The sequence below is a fragment of the Micromys minutus genome, assembly GCF_963924665.1.
Source record: "Micromys minutus genome assembly, chromosome: 29".
In the NCBI taxonomy this organism is placed as follows: domain Eukaryota; kingdom Metazoa; phylum Chordata; class Mammalia; order Rodentia; family Muridae; genus Micromys; species Micromys minutus.
The window spans coordinates 12,459,717-12,474,111 of NC_137964.1; the positions used below are offsets into that span (position 1 = coordinate 12,459,717).

At 54.0% G+C, this 14,395-nt stretch overlaps 2 protein-coding genes and 1 long non-coding RNA gene across 4 annotated transcripts; 1 reads left to right on the forward strand and 2 right to left on the reverse strand.

Annotated features, from left to right (window-relative positions):
• Positions 1-51: 51 nt before the first annotated feature.
• Positions 52-1,004, reverse strand: UFSP1 (UFM1 specific peptidase 1; the record flags this gene model as incomplete). The annotated part of the gene is made up of 1 exon (XM_080941041.1): positions 52-1,004. A coding segment is annotated over one exon (744 nt), but the record flags the coding sequence as incomplete, so codon positions are not given.
• Positions 1,005-1,219: 215 nt separating this feature from the next.
• ACHE (acetylcholinesterase (Yt blood group)) lies at positions 1,220-7,347 on the reverse strand. Of its 2 annotated transcripts, none has more exons than XM_080941098.1 (5): positions 7,230-7,347; positions 4,566-5,655; positions 3,728-4,212; positions 2,350-2,519; positions 1,220-1,569 (listed from the first exon to the last, which is right to left on the reverse strand). In XM_080941098.1, exons 2-5 carry the CDS (start codon positions 5,631-5,633, stop codon positions 1,448-1,450), a joined length of 1,845 nt encoding a protein of 614 aa, XP_080797224.1. In that variant the 5' UTR covers positions 5,634-5,655; positions 7,230-7,347; the 3' UTR covers positions 1,220-1,447. The 2 variants fall into 2 exon arrangements, with proteins under 2 accessions (XP_080797224.1, XP_080797225.1); XM_080941099.1 differs by having other exon boundaries at positions 4,566-5,658; positions 7,230-7,339.
• A 24-nt stretch (positions 7,348-7,371) lies between these two features.
• Positions 7,372-13,939, forward strand: LOC308439346. The gene is made up of 3 exons (XR_013975614.1): positions 7,372-9,340; positions 9,911-12,361; positions 12,995-13,939. It is a non-coding gene; the product is annotated as an uncharacterized lncRNA (long non-coding RNA).
• The last annotated feature ends 456 nt before the right edge of the window (positions 13,940-14,395 follow it).

A 14,395-nucleotide genomic window follows, 5' to 3' on the forward strand; every position in this document is an offset into this window, starting at 1 on the left:
TTCACAAACAGGCTAGGCCATAGGAAGCTGAATTATGCCAGTTTATTATCATTTTCAGAACAGCTCTAACCCAGCTGACCTAGAACTTGCTGAGTAGACCAGGTTGGCTTTGAACTCAGATTCACCTGCCCGTGACCTTGTGCTTGGCCCAAACATGATACTGAAGGAGACTCATCTGCTGCAGGGACCAGAGAAGTAAATCGGTGTCGGATCAGTCGCAGTTCTGGGATCTGTCCAACAGTGCAGGCAGGGCGAGTTGATTAGATAGGTCTGGTCAAGCACAGGTTGTAGAAGGAATTGGAATCGAAGACACTGTTAACCTTTCGCCAGCCCACCCATCCAGCAGCCTGCAGTTCACAACGGTGTTTTGGAGTTCCCCAGTAGTGTGGGTCCAGAATCAAGACATAGACTTCCCCATCTGGCCCCTCACAGATTCCCAGCAGGGCCTTGGACTGAGCATCTGCATCTCCTCCCACCATTACTGGGCCCCCACCCGCTGTGAAGTGTGAATAAAGCCGCTCCAGTTCTTCCCTAAGCCCTGCTCCTCGGGGCAAGTGATACAGGCGCCCCTGAGGTCCTCCAAAGTGTTCTAGGCAGAGACTGGCCTCTACACAGCCGATCCAGTTTCGGGAGCCCCGGAACCCGGGGGGCTTGTCACCCATGTCCTCTAGGGCTCCCTGCAAGGCTGCCAGCCCGGGCACGCCCGAGGACTGACCCTCTGGCCAAGAGCACAGAGTCTGCAGGGTGCGGTAGCCGCATCCCCAGCCACGGTCATCCAGTCCATCGCAGCCGTAGTGATAGTAAAGGTAGTGGCCTGAGAGGAGAGCCAGTCGGGCGGGATCCTGGCAGGGCACAGCCACGCCCAGGTGCACGTCCTTTAGCAGCTCCAGGGTGCTCGGTAAAGCGGCCGTCCCCGAGGCCGGGCGAACTCCTGGGTCCTGGCGTTGTCTGAGATTAGCTACGGGCGGGCGGGGAACTCTCACCAAACAGGGTAGTAGCAGGAAAGATCAGACCACAGGTTGACACCGACTTCCGAGCCTTCGAAAAGGCGCCGGCAAACCAGCCTTGCTGCGCAGTCGCGAGCACCACCCCTAGGGCGGGCCTAGCGCTTGCTTCCGCCGGATGCTGGGGCAGGGTACACAGTGCCCACCAATCCTGAGGCGTCTGTCTGGTCCTAGTGACCTGGCCCCCGCCCCAAGTTCCCGCCGCTTGCACAGACTCTAGTGGCTGTAACAGTTTATTGGCGGCCCAGAGGGGCGAAGGCACCGCGGGGAGGGGAGCTCAGCCCAAGACATGCAGAAGACGGGGAGCCCCTAGTGGGAAGAAGTCGGGGAGGGTTGGACAGGGCCTGGGGGCTCGGTTGTATTATATCCCAGCCCTTAAATAAATAGTATATATACAGCTAGGGGCTCGGGCAGGGCGGCAGGACCTGGGGTCCCCCGAGGGGTCACAGGTCTGAGCAGCGCTCCTGCTTGCTATAGTGGTCGAACTGGTTCTTCCAGTGCACCATGTAGGAGCTCCAGCGATGGAACTCAGCCTTCCATTGGCGCTCCGCCTCGTCCAGCGTGTCTGCGGCCAGGGCACCCCGCAAGAGTCGGAGGAAGAAACGGAACAGGTCGGGTGGTGGAGATCGGTCGTGCGTGCGCCGGCGTGCACGCATTGTCGGAGGCCGAGTGGGGTGGTGGAAAGATAACAGTGGATGATCCGGAGAATGAAGGTAGAAGTGAAGAGTGGCAGGAAGGAGAGAGGGGAGAAAAATCACCGGAAGACGGAGGGGAGGGACAGGATCAGAATGGGAGGAGGGTCCATGGGTTGGTGGGGAAAAGAGAAGATACAGAAATGGTTGGCGATTATTTAAGACCCATTGGCTGGCGCTGACTAGCCCCGGATCCTTCTCCCCTCAGCATCAGGCTCAATCTCCAAAGGATAATTTTTACATTAAAAAAAAAAAAAACTGTTTCTTTGAATTTGTGTTTAAACAAAGACCCCTGAGTCTGTCCAGTTTGTATCGGCTTGAGAATGGAGTGGGGTGCTGTATCCCTGAGAGGGGCCCCTTCTCAGCCACAGTAAGTGTGCTCAGAGGCCAGAGTGGGGAAAAGATTGTAGTTAGAGCCACGGAAGCCCGAAGTGGAGGAGGAAAAGGAAGAAGAGGAAGGACGGGGATAAGTTGGGCCCGGGCCTCGGGGCAGCCTCCCCACGGGTGGGGCTTGGGCAGGTGCAGGGAGCCTCGGTGGCTGGGGGGGTGGAGAAGAGAGGGATTACACCCTGTGTTTTGCACCCTTTCTCTCTCCCGTCCTTCCAACCCTTGCCGCCTTGTGCATTCCCTGCTCCCCGACCCCACGCGCCTACCGGTGGCGCTGAGCAATTTGGGGAGAAAGCGATTCCAGAAGGCGCAGGTCTGGGCGCGAAGTCCCCGCCGCACCTCCAACGGCTTCAGGTTCAGGCTCACGTATTGCTGCGCGGCAGTGGTGTACGGTGGCCAGCGTGGAGACTTGGAGTCTCGAGGGTCATTGGGGTCTCTGAGGAAGGAAAAGGAAATCTCAGCCTGCCCTTAGGGAATGAAGACGGATCCTCTTCAGCCCCCGCCCCCACTCTTCTTCCTACTCTCTCCAGCCAGCACCCCCCCCCCCCGTTCGTGTGTGTGTGTGTGTGTGTGTGTGTGTGTCTGAGAGAGAGAGAGGGAGGGAGTTATTCAATCTGGCAATGCTTCTGCCTCAGGTTCCCAGAGTGCGGAGGATCACAGAAATGGGGCACCAGGTTCCCTTCTCATTTTAAGTACCTTCCATCTAGGGAAGTTTTCTCTCCACTGGACGTCTCTGTCTCTTTCTCCTCTTCCCTTTGTTTCCTTGTTCCGTTTTTTGATTCCCCCCACCCCTTCCATTAAAAAAGTGTTTTCCAGCTTTAATCCCAGTTCCCAGAAGGCAGAGGCAGGCTAATTTTTTTCTGAGTTTGAGGCCAGCCCGATCTACATGGAAAATTCCAGGTCAGCCAGGGCTACATACCGAGACCCTATTTTAAAATAAAAATTCTAGGATTATGCATTTAGCTGTGTAGATAAATACTACTTTTACTTTGGATAACAGAAAAAAGAAAAAAGAAAAAAAAAAAAAAACTGACCTAACCAAGGTTTTGTGCAGTGTTAGGCAAGTGGGTGCTTTACTGACTGAGCTACATGCCCCTAGACCTCTACTGCCTTTCTCTGTCTTGTCTTTAAGATATTATTAATCATCATTATCTGTGTGCGTTTGTGTGTGTGGGGGGGGATTTTGAGCTCCGAAAGTAGCTTTGTGGAGTTGGTTCTCTACCTTTCTGTGGGTTGCAGGGATCCAACTGAGATAGTTGGGCTTGCACTGCAATCTCCTTACCTGCTGAATACCAGCTGCCTCTCTGTCTTTTGGCGTGTGGGGTGGCCTCATATGCTTGTGCCTTTCAGCCTTCCACCACTGGGCTGTACTTCCAGCACCTGCCCTGCAGCCTTTGCAGAGCTCTCTGTATAGCCCCAGCTAGTCTGGAACTATATAAATCAGAATGGCCTCTGTCTCCTGAGTGCTGGCATTAAAAATCTCTACCATTTTCGTGTGTCTTAAGGACTCCCCCATTCTGCCTACATCCTCTCTCCATCCCCTTTCCTTTGTGGAATCTTCTTCCTTTTTTTTTTTCACTACCATTTATGGGCGTCCCTCTCCCCTGGACCCCCAGAGGTCATCCCCACTCCAATACCACTGACCCTGTGCGGGCAAAGTTGGTCCAGTATTTCATAAGTCGTTGAGCAAAGACTCTCTCCTCCGTGGTGTAGTTCAGTGAGGGGTCCAGGGGGAGCCCGAAGATGAACTCGATTTCATAGCCATGGGGCACCCCCATCCAGAGGGGCCAAGTCAATGTGGAGGCACGGTGTTCGAAGACGTAGGCGTAGACCCGAGCCCCTTGGGCAGCCAGTCGCCCAGCCAGCTGGGCCACAGGGCACACAACGTTGTGGTCGCCTACCACCGCGCTCATGGCATCTCTCAGGTGGGCAGGGTCCTCAGGATGCAGCCAGTCTGTGTAATGCAGGACCACAGCCTCGGCCGCCAGGTCACTTGCTTGGGGTACACCGATCCGCACCCCAGCCAGGAACTGGGCCCGGCTGATGAGAGATTCATTGTCTTTGCTGAAGCCTGGGACCCCGTAAACCAGAAAGTAGGAGCCCTCGTCCTTCACCACACCCACCAGCACCTGAGGATAGTGATGGGGGAGGGGGAGGGGTGGAGAGATGATAGACAGGCCAGACAGACAGATGAGCAAACCAATAGCCAGAGAGATGAGCCATTACAAAGCCAGGATTGGGTAGAACGGAGAGTTGGGAAGGGAGGGGCAAAGCATGGCAGAAGAGAACAAGTGCACCGGGAGTTTCTTTTCCGCCCGCTTTGGGGTCTGAACACTCAGCAGGGAAGGACTGACTCTGGGACCCACAAACTTGGACCTCTAACAGTGGATCTGCAGTAAGCCCTCATGCCTGGGTCCCTGGGAAAGGGGAAGGATGGATGAAACCCCGAAGCATCTGGTCTGCCCCATCAGCCATTAGTCACCTGCAGGTCTTGAAAATCTCCGGTATTGATGAGGGCCTCCGGCGTGTCGCTGAGGAAGTCCCCGTCCACCACAGGCACGAAGGAAAACCGAAAGATACTTTCTTGGGGCAGCACGTGCCACTCATGGTCCACCAGGTCCTGAGCGGGCCTTGTCCTCAAGCAGGCGACCAGCTCAGTGTCATTGCCACCAGCGCCACCTGGGGGACAGCCCACAAGGCGCGCCAGCAGCGTGGCCCTGCGCCTGGCCTCTCCGGCACTCACCGTGGCCCAGGGACCGTTGGGTGTGCCACTCTGGAGGACAGCCCTGTGGAAGAGGCTCCTGCTTGTCAGGGACAGAATATGCATGCCCACGGAGGCTGCGCCTGCACTCTCCCCAAACAGAGTCACTGACATCGGGTCTCCCCCAAAAGCTGCAATATTTTCTTGGACCCACTGCAAGGCCAGCCGTTGATCCAACAGGCCTACATTGCCAGGGGCTTCTCTGCTTCCTGGGAGGGCCAAGAAGCCAAAGGTTCCCACTCGGTAGTTCATGGATACTAACACGGTTTTCTCAACCTGGGCCAGGAAACGGCCGTCGTACACGTCCAAGGAGGATGCTCCACTGTAGAAACCACCCCCATAGATCCAGATGAGGACAGGTGTGGGAGAGGTAGGCCTGGGGTATGGTGTCCACACATTAAGATACAGGCAATCTTCACTGAGCTCTCGATTGGGGTTCCACATCTCAGTACCCTCAAACCCAGGGTACAGGGTGTCCACGTACTGGTAGCAGACATTTTGGAAGGTGGTAGCATCCAACACTCCTGACCAGGGCCGCTTGGGCTCTGGTGGCATAAATCTACGTGAGCCCACAGGTGGCTCTGCAAAGGGGATGCCCAGAAAAGCTGAGACTGGGCCTCCGGGGGCCTTCAGGCGGATGCCCCTCAGCTGGCCCCCTCGAACCCTCACCAGCAGCTGCGGGTCCTCCCGGCCCTCAGCCCTTGCCCCTCCTCCCAGGAGGGAGAGGAGGAGGAAGAGGAGCGGAGAAGCCAGGGAGGGCGTATGCAGGGGATACCAGGGAGGCCTCATGACTGCCAGGGCAGGCTGACGTCTGCTGGGAGGAAGAAAGGTAAAGAAAGGGTGAAGACCGGTGCGGCTCAGCGGGAGATTAAGAAACAGTCTTGCTCGAGGGTTATCGAGGAGTTGCAGAGGAGGTGGGGCAGATTGGTAAAGGGAGGGGGAGAAATGGAGTCAAACTAGGAAGACAGGACACAGGCAAACACAAGATCAGACACACACACACCCATACACCCATGCCACGACAAATGCAGCCAACTGAGATAAGACTGGCTAATACTTAGCCTCCCATGCCCAGCAAGTTTCAAAGCCTCCTATACTCCTGTCCCCTGAGGCTTGGGCTAAGACCCCTAATATTCAGTAAAGGGCTGGAAAGGCCTTGTCTAGGCCCCAGGGCAGGTGCGGGGCTAAGAGATGGGTGGGGCCTTTCAGGAGCTTGCAAGTTATAAGAAAGCACAACCCAAGCTTCTCCTGGGTTGGCCAAACCCTTCTGGGGAGTGGGTTGGGCATTCAAGGTATCGAGTCCCAGGTTCCAAAGGCATCTTGGAATCCTGTTCAGTCCACACACCTTGCCCCACCCTGCTCCGCCTCGCTTCTTTCCGGTACGGCCGGTTGGTACCCGTTTTGCTTTTTTACATCAGCCGCACCCCTCTCGCCTGACTCCAGCCAACTGGATCACTAGCCCCCTGAGGGGCTCACCAGAACTCAAACCCCTACTGCATCCCCGTATTGCAACGCTCTCCGCTGCCAACCGGGAGCAGTAGAGACCAAGAAGAGGCCAGAATTCCCCGCCCGAGCCTCGGTGTGGGGGCATCTGGAAGATCGTGAGCATCGCAGAGAGGATTGAAGGGCGAGCCAGGACGTCTGTGTTCAGGGAGCTCCGGAGATCCCCGCAGCAAAACAGGGGCGCTATTTTGGGGGCAACAGCTGCTGTAGTTCCAGCATCTCCAGCCAAGAGATCAAAATTCCCCGGGTCGGAACTACCCCCTCCGGGCGTTCACCCATCACCCAGCCAGTCCTGGTCGTCTGGATCTGGGGATAGTGGCGTTGTTGGAGATTAACCAGGAAACCCGAGTGGGGCTAATTATAACTCGGGGCTTCCGCTGAGCCTCATTTGAGGGAGAGAGATAGAGAGAGACAGAGGGAGAGACAGAGACACTCCACTCCGCAGGAGGGGGTCCTGGAGTTGGCAAGGGGCTCAGCTGGGTAGGGACTTTAGGGTCGCGGCCCGGCCCTCGGGATGGGGGGTGGTGCATTCGGGGTGTCAGTAACCTGCGCAGTTTGGGCTCCGCCCCAAACAGGGGGTGTCTTCCAGTGTCCCCAGACTTTGAAGAGAGTGGGGAAGGGGCCTTCAGGGGGTCCCTGCAGGAGGGGAGCGCAGAGGCAGCGGCCGGCCCAGCGAGCATCATCAGTAAGTATGCAGCGGCTAGCGGGAGTTTTCAGACGAGTGCGAGGCAGTGGAGGGGCCCCTCTGGGCAGGCCCCGCGGGGCAGGAGGTGCAGTGCCAGCTCTGCTGGGGGGTTCGGTCCTTCCAGGATCGCACGGTTCCCCCGGGATGCGGATTGGACCCGAACCGGTGGAGGGTCCCGGGTGGGTTGGGAGACTCACCTGAGGCGGCCAAGCCGGGCCGGGTCGGGCCGCGCCGGGAGCTGGAGGCGGCCAATGTTCCCCGGCGCAGGCTGAGCCGACAGTGACAGCCGCCTCCGGCCCCCCGCACACACCCCTCCGGGCCGCACGGCGCCCCCGCCCGCCCACTGTCTCCGCCCCCGCCCCTCCCCGCTCCCCCGGGCTGCCACCTCCCCTCCTCCCTCCCTTCAAGCCCCGAGACCCCGGGGAGCGGGGGCCCAGACACACTCCAGTGGTAGATTCAGACAGACCGACAGACCCGCAGCGGCGGGGCAGACACCCACGTGACAGACGGACCGCAGCCTGCGGAGACACCAGACACCGCTCAAGCAGGCGACAGTCTCCTGCGGTGACAAGTCACAGACCGACTTTCACGGGCCGAAGGACACACTGACAGCTCTAATCCAGAAAGATCAGAGACCTAATGCTTGAGCATCGGTAACCGCGACAAAGCACGGGGTGGGGGGTAATAAGAGAAGAGACACGAGAAAGCCTGGCTGAGGACCCCCTCAGCTGACACTGGTAAAAAAAAAAAAAAAAGATGACGTGGGACATCTCTGTGGAGACGAAATGACACCTGTGGGAACAGATACAGAAACATAGGCTCTTCCTTATAGGAAGAGACCCCTGAAAACCAGAAGAGGTGACACGGGGACAGCTGAGAAGCCAGGCCGCATAATGGCACGCAGAAGGCTGTGGGGAGAGGCTGCCCTCTGCTGCAGCAGTGGAAACTTCCGGAACCCCCGAGGGTGGGCTTGAGCTAATTCCCCTGACCGGTGACCTCCGGCTGTCATCACAAGGGTCCGGCCGGGCCATGACATCACCGGGCCAAGTTTTCATTGGTCCTTGTGGCTAGCAGGTGGGAGCGGCCTGCCCTTGGAGCCCCCAGCCTGCTTGGGAGTCCCTTACCCCACATGCCCAGCCCTCTAAGGAGTCTCCCACCCAGCTGCACCCGAGTGACGGTGGGAAGTGTGCAGTTTTGTGCCCACGCGAGATCACTACGTGAAAGGGACAACCGGCTCGCGGGGTGGGTGGCGGCATCTGGCTCTGGAGCCTGCCGGCCGCTGCTGCGTGGGTGACCGGCCTGCACGCGCGAGCGTGGGGACGTGCGTGCGTGCACGCGATGTGGGGCGCTGCGTGGATCGATGGGGGGGTAGGGGGACACGTGCACGCATGCTCGCTGTGGACGCCCGGAGCTTTCCTTCGAGCCCCAGACACGCATCGGTCACTTCCTCCGAGCAAGGGGCTAGGGCGCGCTGTCTTGCAGAAGGACGGTCCAGGAGACGCCGGCGCAGAGTCCAACCTCGCTCTGATGTGCGATTTTCATCTCTCCAGACAGCGACACCCCCCTCCCCCCAACCCTTCTGTCCCTGGAGAACCTGGCCACTGCATGCTGGGAAACTCATCTGCAGTCCAGCTCACCCGCGACCGGGCCCATTCTGACTTATGACACTATCGCCAGGTGGCGCCAGAGGCTGTCATTCGGGCCCTGAGGACTGGGGTGGGACTAGCCCTTGATGATCTCTTTTCTGGTTTCTCAGGAAAGAGGGACAGACAAGGGTGTGTTACCGTTTCTGTGGGAGACAAAGAGTCTGATGCGGCTTCTGAGCGTGGTAATGCTAGATTATTAAAACCATGAAGGGAAACGGGGGATGAACAAATCCAGTCCTGTCAAGTCGTGAACAGGGCCCAGTTAGTGACGGTATCTTGTTCCTTTGTCCAATTGTTCCAAAAACAGGTGACGCTGGGCAATTTATCTCTTGACCTTTGTAATTATGAGTTGGTGACGCTGAAGGAAAGATCATGGGACAAGAATCAGCTATCTGTGGGTCTCAGATAAACCCATGATAACCTAGATGGCTTAGGAAGCAAAAGGACAGGAAGAGGCCGGTGAGATGACCCAGTTGGTCAAGGTGTTCGTCACTGAACATTACAAATGAAGTTTCACGTAGGATCCTCGTAGTGGAAGGCGAGAACCAGCTCCCTGAAAAGTGTCCTCTCAGCTCTGAATATGTATTAAGGCATCCACCCTAATCTCTGCCCCCCAGAAAGAGGAGGAGGAGGAGGAGCAGCTCTGAAGTCAGCCATACGAGGTTGGTACATTACACTTGACACCAGGGATCAGTTGCTTCTACAAGGAACCTGGTGTCCCTGTCACCACCTTGAGTTACCATCTTCAGCAAGTGACTTCCAACATATGGCATAAGAAGGCTGCTGGAGTGGCAGCCATCACATCTATACTTCCCAAAACAGGATGAATGACATTCTTGCCGTCTCCTGGAAACTGACTGACAGTCCTTGACTGGCCAAGGTGTAATTCTAAGGTGTTGTTTGCTATGAACGAGGTCCACATATGTTGTCTGTGTTTGGATGTCCGGACTGATCTAAAATCTGACTGTCTTTAAAACATTTTAATTACATGTGATTTTTAAAATTTCATGTGAATATATGTAGAGCTCAGAAGGCAAGTTGTGGGAATCAACTTTCCTCTTCTATCACACGGGTCCTAGGATGGAACACGGGTCTTGGCAGCAAGCCCCTTTACCCACTAAGACCTCTTGTCAGCCTCTTGGCTCTCTTGATAATAGGAAGAAGGAAGACCAGGCACTAATCACTATTTGCTAAATGCTAAATGACATCTTTCTTTGTCTTTGTCATCGCAGGTCAGAAACACACCCAAAGTCTTCGGGTTTGGAAGATGCCCCCCATCTCTTTCTCAAAATCCGCACCCCAAGTTTGTAACCTGTGCTCTCTTCCCCTGGTTGGTGGTCTGGAATTTGTCTGGGTTCTGACGCCACGCCTGGGTCGTCCACTGGAGGGTGCTGTTTGGGACTTTTAAGGCTATTGGAGATGCACATCCAGAGTGAAGGTCTTCCAGGACACCGTGGAGTGGAAGAGGTGAAGGACAAGGGGGCCTAAACAGGGACGCTCTGTTCTGGGGACACTGGGTCCTGACTTAGGTTCTTCTAGGGCAGGATGAGAGGAATGAGTTCTGATCAACACAATCTTAGGCCTGTTCTGCCCAAGACTGCAAGGTTTCTGAAGCAGCCATTGAGTGACTCCCATGAATCTAGGTTGTGGCTCTACAAGAGTGGAACATCTGAGACCAGTTAAGGGACATTCCTTTCTCTGCTCATTGCTTCTTAAGGTTGTCCTAAAATTCAAGGGCTGGGGGCGTGGCTCAGTGGTAGAGCCCCTGCCTAGAATCCCCCAGTGAGGGGCTGGGGACATGGCTCAGCGGTAGATGATATTAGTTTAGGATGTGGAAAATGCTGGGTTTTTATCCCTGCCCAGCACAGGGGATGTCAAAAAAGACAATGTCCCATTACTTCAGGAGAAGCCTTAACCTTGGAAACCCTGATGACTGAGGGGGACTATCTTTCATATAATGGTGGGATTATCACTTTGGAATATTTTTTATGTTATTTAAATATTGTATTTTGATATGTATTTACAGTCTCTCTCTCTCTCTCTCTCTCTCTCTCTCGTGTGTGTGTGTGTGTGTGTGTGTGTGTGTGTGTGTGTGTTCACGAGTGTGCCATGCTGTATGTGTAGTGGTCAGAGGATAAGTTTTGGGAATGGGTTCTTTCTTTCTACGATGTGGGAACAGGAGACAGAACAGGCCTGATCCATGTTGGGCAGGTGCTTTACCTTTGAGCTATGACTTCAGTGACCACAGATATTCGCCGCTGTTCCCAGGAGAGGTGAGGGAGTATCATCACCAACAGAAGGAGTTTAACGCAGACTCGGATGGCCCTCAGAGTCTCTGAGCAAATTCTTCTGCTGTGGGTTCCGTTTGTCCGTGGCCCAGACCGCCTGTGTAGTTTTCCTCTTCTCTGGGTCCTGACACCTTTCCTAGCAAGGATGTAGTATAAAAGGCTTGCTGGTGGCCACCTGCCCTAGGATTCCCCACTCACCCTTGGTGCTGAGCTCTTGGGGTTTCCATGTGAGTTTGGAAGGAAGGGGAGGGTAGGCAAGTTTGGGTGATGACAGTGGGGCTGTAAGTCTTTATTATCACGTTTTTATTTATGGTTAAAATCCACCTCTTTTCACCTTCCTCTTTTACCAGGATACCCTGTGGCTCTCAGGCCCACCCTTCTGTCCCTGCCCCCCTCCAGAGAATGATCTGGAAGGAATCTTTGTTTTGGAATCTCAATCTCTGAGAGCAGTTCTACTTTCATTTCTGTTGCTATGATGAAACACCCTAAGGAAAAAACCAGCTTAATAGAGAAGGGGTTGTTTTAGCTGTACTGCTTCAAGTTGTTATCTGTTACAGTGAGATTGTCACAGTAGGAGGGCACAAGTAGCCACATCACATCTATGGTCAAGAACAGAGATAAAGGGATGCATGTAGTTCACTCGCTTGCCCAGCTAGGTTTCTCCACTCTTACGTAGCTCAGGGAATGGTGCTGCCCACAGTGGGCTAAGTCCACATCAATTACCTTAAGACGATCCCACGGAGATGCTGGCCAACTCAATGGAAGTAATCTCTCATTGTGACTCTTTTCCCAGGTGGCTCTAGGCTGTAGACAGTTAAAGCCATCCATCATAAAAGCCATAGGTCCTAGAAAAACGAGGAAAGGTCCCCGGAAAACACAAAGTCATCCCCAGTTCTCCCTCCAGAACTGGATATCTCGTATCTGCATCCCTCCCTAAAATGCTGAAGACACTTGCCTTCTACAAGTTCAACCTTTAACCCCCACCCCCACCGACCCCCAAGAGAACCAGAGAAGTAGAGAGACATGTAGGTAGAGTCAAAATGAGGGAAGAGAGCCGTCATGGTTTTTACCACAAACCTAGACATATATGGGTGGGAAATTCAGTAGAACTGCCTCCATTAGATTCACCTGTGGGCATGTCTGTGGGGGTATTTTCTTAATTGCCAACTGATGTAGGAGGGTCCGGACCCCTGAGGGTGGTGCTGTCCTTGCATGGGTAGCCCTGGGCTGTGTAAGAAAAGCATTCTGAGGAAGCTATGACAGCAAGCCAGAAAGTATGTTCCTCTATAATCTGTGATTTCATTTCCGCCTCGAGGTTCCTGCCTTGGTTTCCCCTGGATGACAGATTGTAACCTCTAAGCCAAGTAAACCCTTTCCTCACCGAGGTCGCTCTGGGTTAGTGTTTTATCACATGTTCTGTTGTGTTTACACATATATGAATGGTGGGCATGTGCATGTCAGGGGTCATCATCGGATCTATCTTATTTCTTGAGGCAAGGTCACTCAGTCAATCTTAGCGCTCACTGATGTGGCTCCTCTTACTAACCCGACAGCCTACCACGTACACTTAGCATTTACCTGGCATCTGAGGTTACAGACTATGGCCCTTAAACTTGTATGACCAGCATCTTAATCGTGGAGGCATCTCCCCAGCTCTTGTCGGTACTTTTCTGAAGTCACAGAAGGGGTGGGTGGCTCATTAAACACCCTGGCTTCAAGGTTAGAGTTCTCATATAAGCCTCCCCACTTACTGCAAGATGAAACGCAGGAAGTGAGCGGTCATAATCCGTGTGGTTATAATCTGAGGGTGATGTCTCTGCCTGTTTTGGCTTCCTGCCCATTCGCTTGCCTTGATCACAAAGGCTGACCACAGTGATGGTCTGAGTAAGAATTAAATGAGATTGTATTTAGTGGCATGCTTGTGGAGGGATTGGTTAGCAAAGGAGACCCCCTCCCCATGTCCTAATATAGAACTAGCAATGGTTTAGGGCCACTCACCACCCCACTTTGGTATCTCCAACATCACAGAAATGCTGAGCTAGGAGCTCCAGCTGGCCCTAGGATACCAGACCACACACAAGGCTGACTTTGCGAGCTTCCCCAGTCAGGTAAGAGGAATCTTGGGTAGGTCCTCCCTTTCCTGTGTCTCTTGTGCGTATACTGGATGTCTCTAGAGCCACAGCCAAAGTCCTTAAAGCAACCCAGGCTCCCAAGGTGACTCTGCTGATACCTGTCGACTGGGCTGGGAGTAGCTCTTCAGCTGTTGACCGTGGCTCGTATTTCATGTGACCTCAGTTAGCTGTTCCCAAGCTGACATCTAAGATGCACAGCTAACCTGTAAACAGAAACCTTGTCAGGACGCCCAGAGCCTTTGGGAATCTGGGTTCCGGAAGCAGGCAGGAAGCCAGGGATGCATTAGGAGGCTGAGGCCGGCTCCTCCATCCAGTTTTGAGAATTTTGATTTTGATTTCTTTGTTCTGGAGACACCATTCCTGGTTAGCCCAGGCTATCCCCAAACTTGCCACATAGCCAAGGATGACCATGATTTCCTGATTGTCCTCACTTCCACTACGAGAAAGTTCTAGGGTTACAGTGTTTACCACTCAAACAACGAAGGTCATGCCATCCCGTCTACCTCGGCAACACATCTGAGATTTCCACAGCCGTGACCAGGGTCCGGATGTAGTAACAAAAATAATTAGCAAGTGATGTCTAAAATAACTACCGTGCTCTGCCAGGAACGAATGTCTCAAGGTCACTCTGCCCTGTGTTTAACTTTGATGTCAATTATGGTTTTTATGGGCTGTTTTGCTTTCAAAAACTCTGGATCCCCGAGCTCAGACACCAGAAGACTTTTCAGACGTCTCAGAAGCACAAGCCTGCTCCAGTCTGGTCATCAGTAAAAAAAAGATTTGCCACCCCTCCCCTTTTTCAAACTTTTTCTTCTCTCCTACATTACAGCCTGACCGTAATTTCCTATCTCTCCACTTTTCCTAGTCCCTCCCCCTAAGCTCCCCATTTCCCTAGACCAACTACTCCTCTGTTTCCCTTCAAAGGAGAAAAAGAATAAAAAATAAAAAGCAGGCTCTCAATTTTTAATTGGCTTAATCAGTGCAATTGTCAGTGATTATCTGTAATGGACCATTACACTACCACACCCAGCTTAGTTGGCAGCTAGCAGGCGCTCTACCTACGAAACCACATCCCTAGTCCTCAGAGGCTCGTGTATTTTTATTTATTCATTTATTTAGAGACAGAGTCACCAAGGCTGACTGGAATTCACAACCCTCCCTCCCTCAGCCTCCGTGAGCAGGGGGTGAGGGTGGCGGAGGGATTAAAGGTGTGCACCCAGCGTAATCTCTTAGTCGCTAACTTCTTCTTATTCTGCCTAGGGAAACTTTGGTGTCATGATGGTTAATGTTCCTTTGG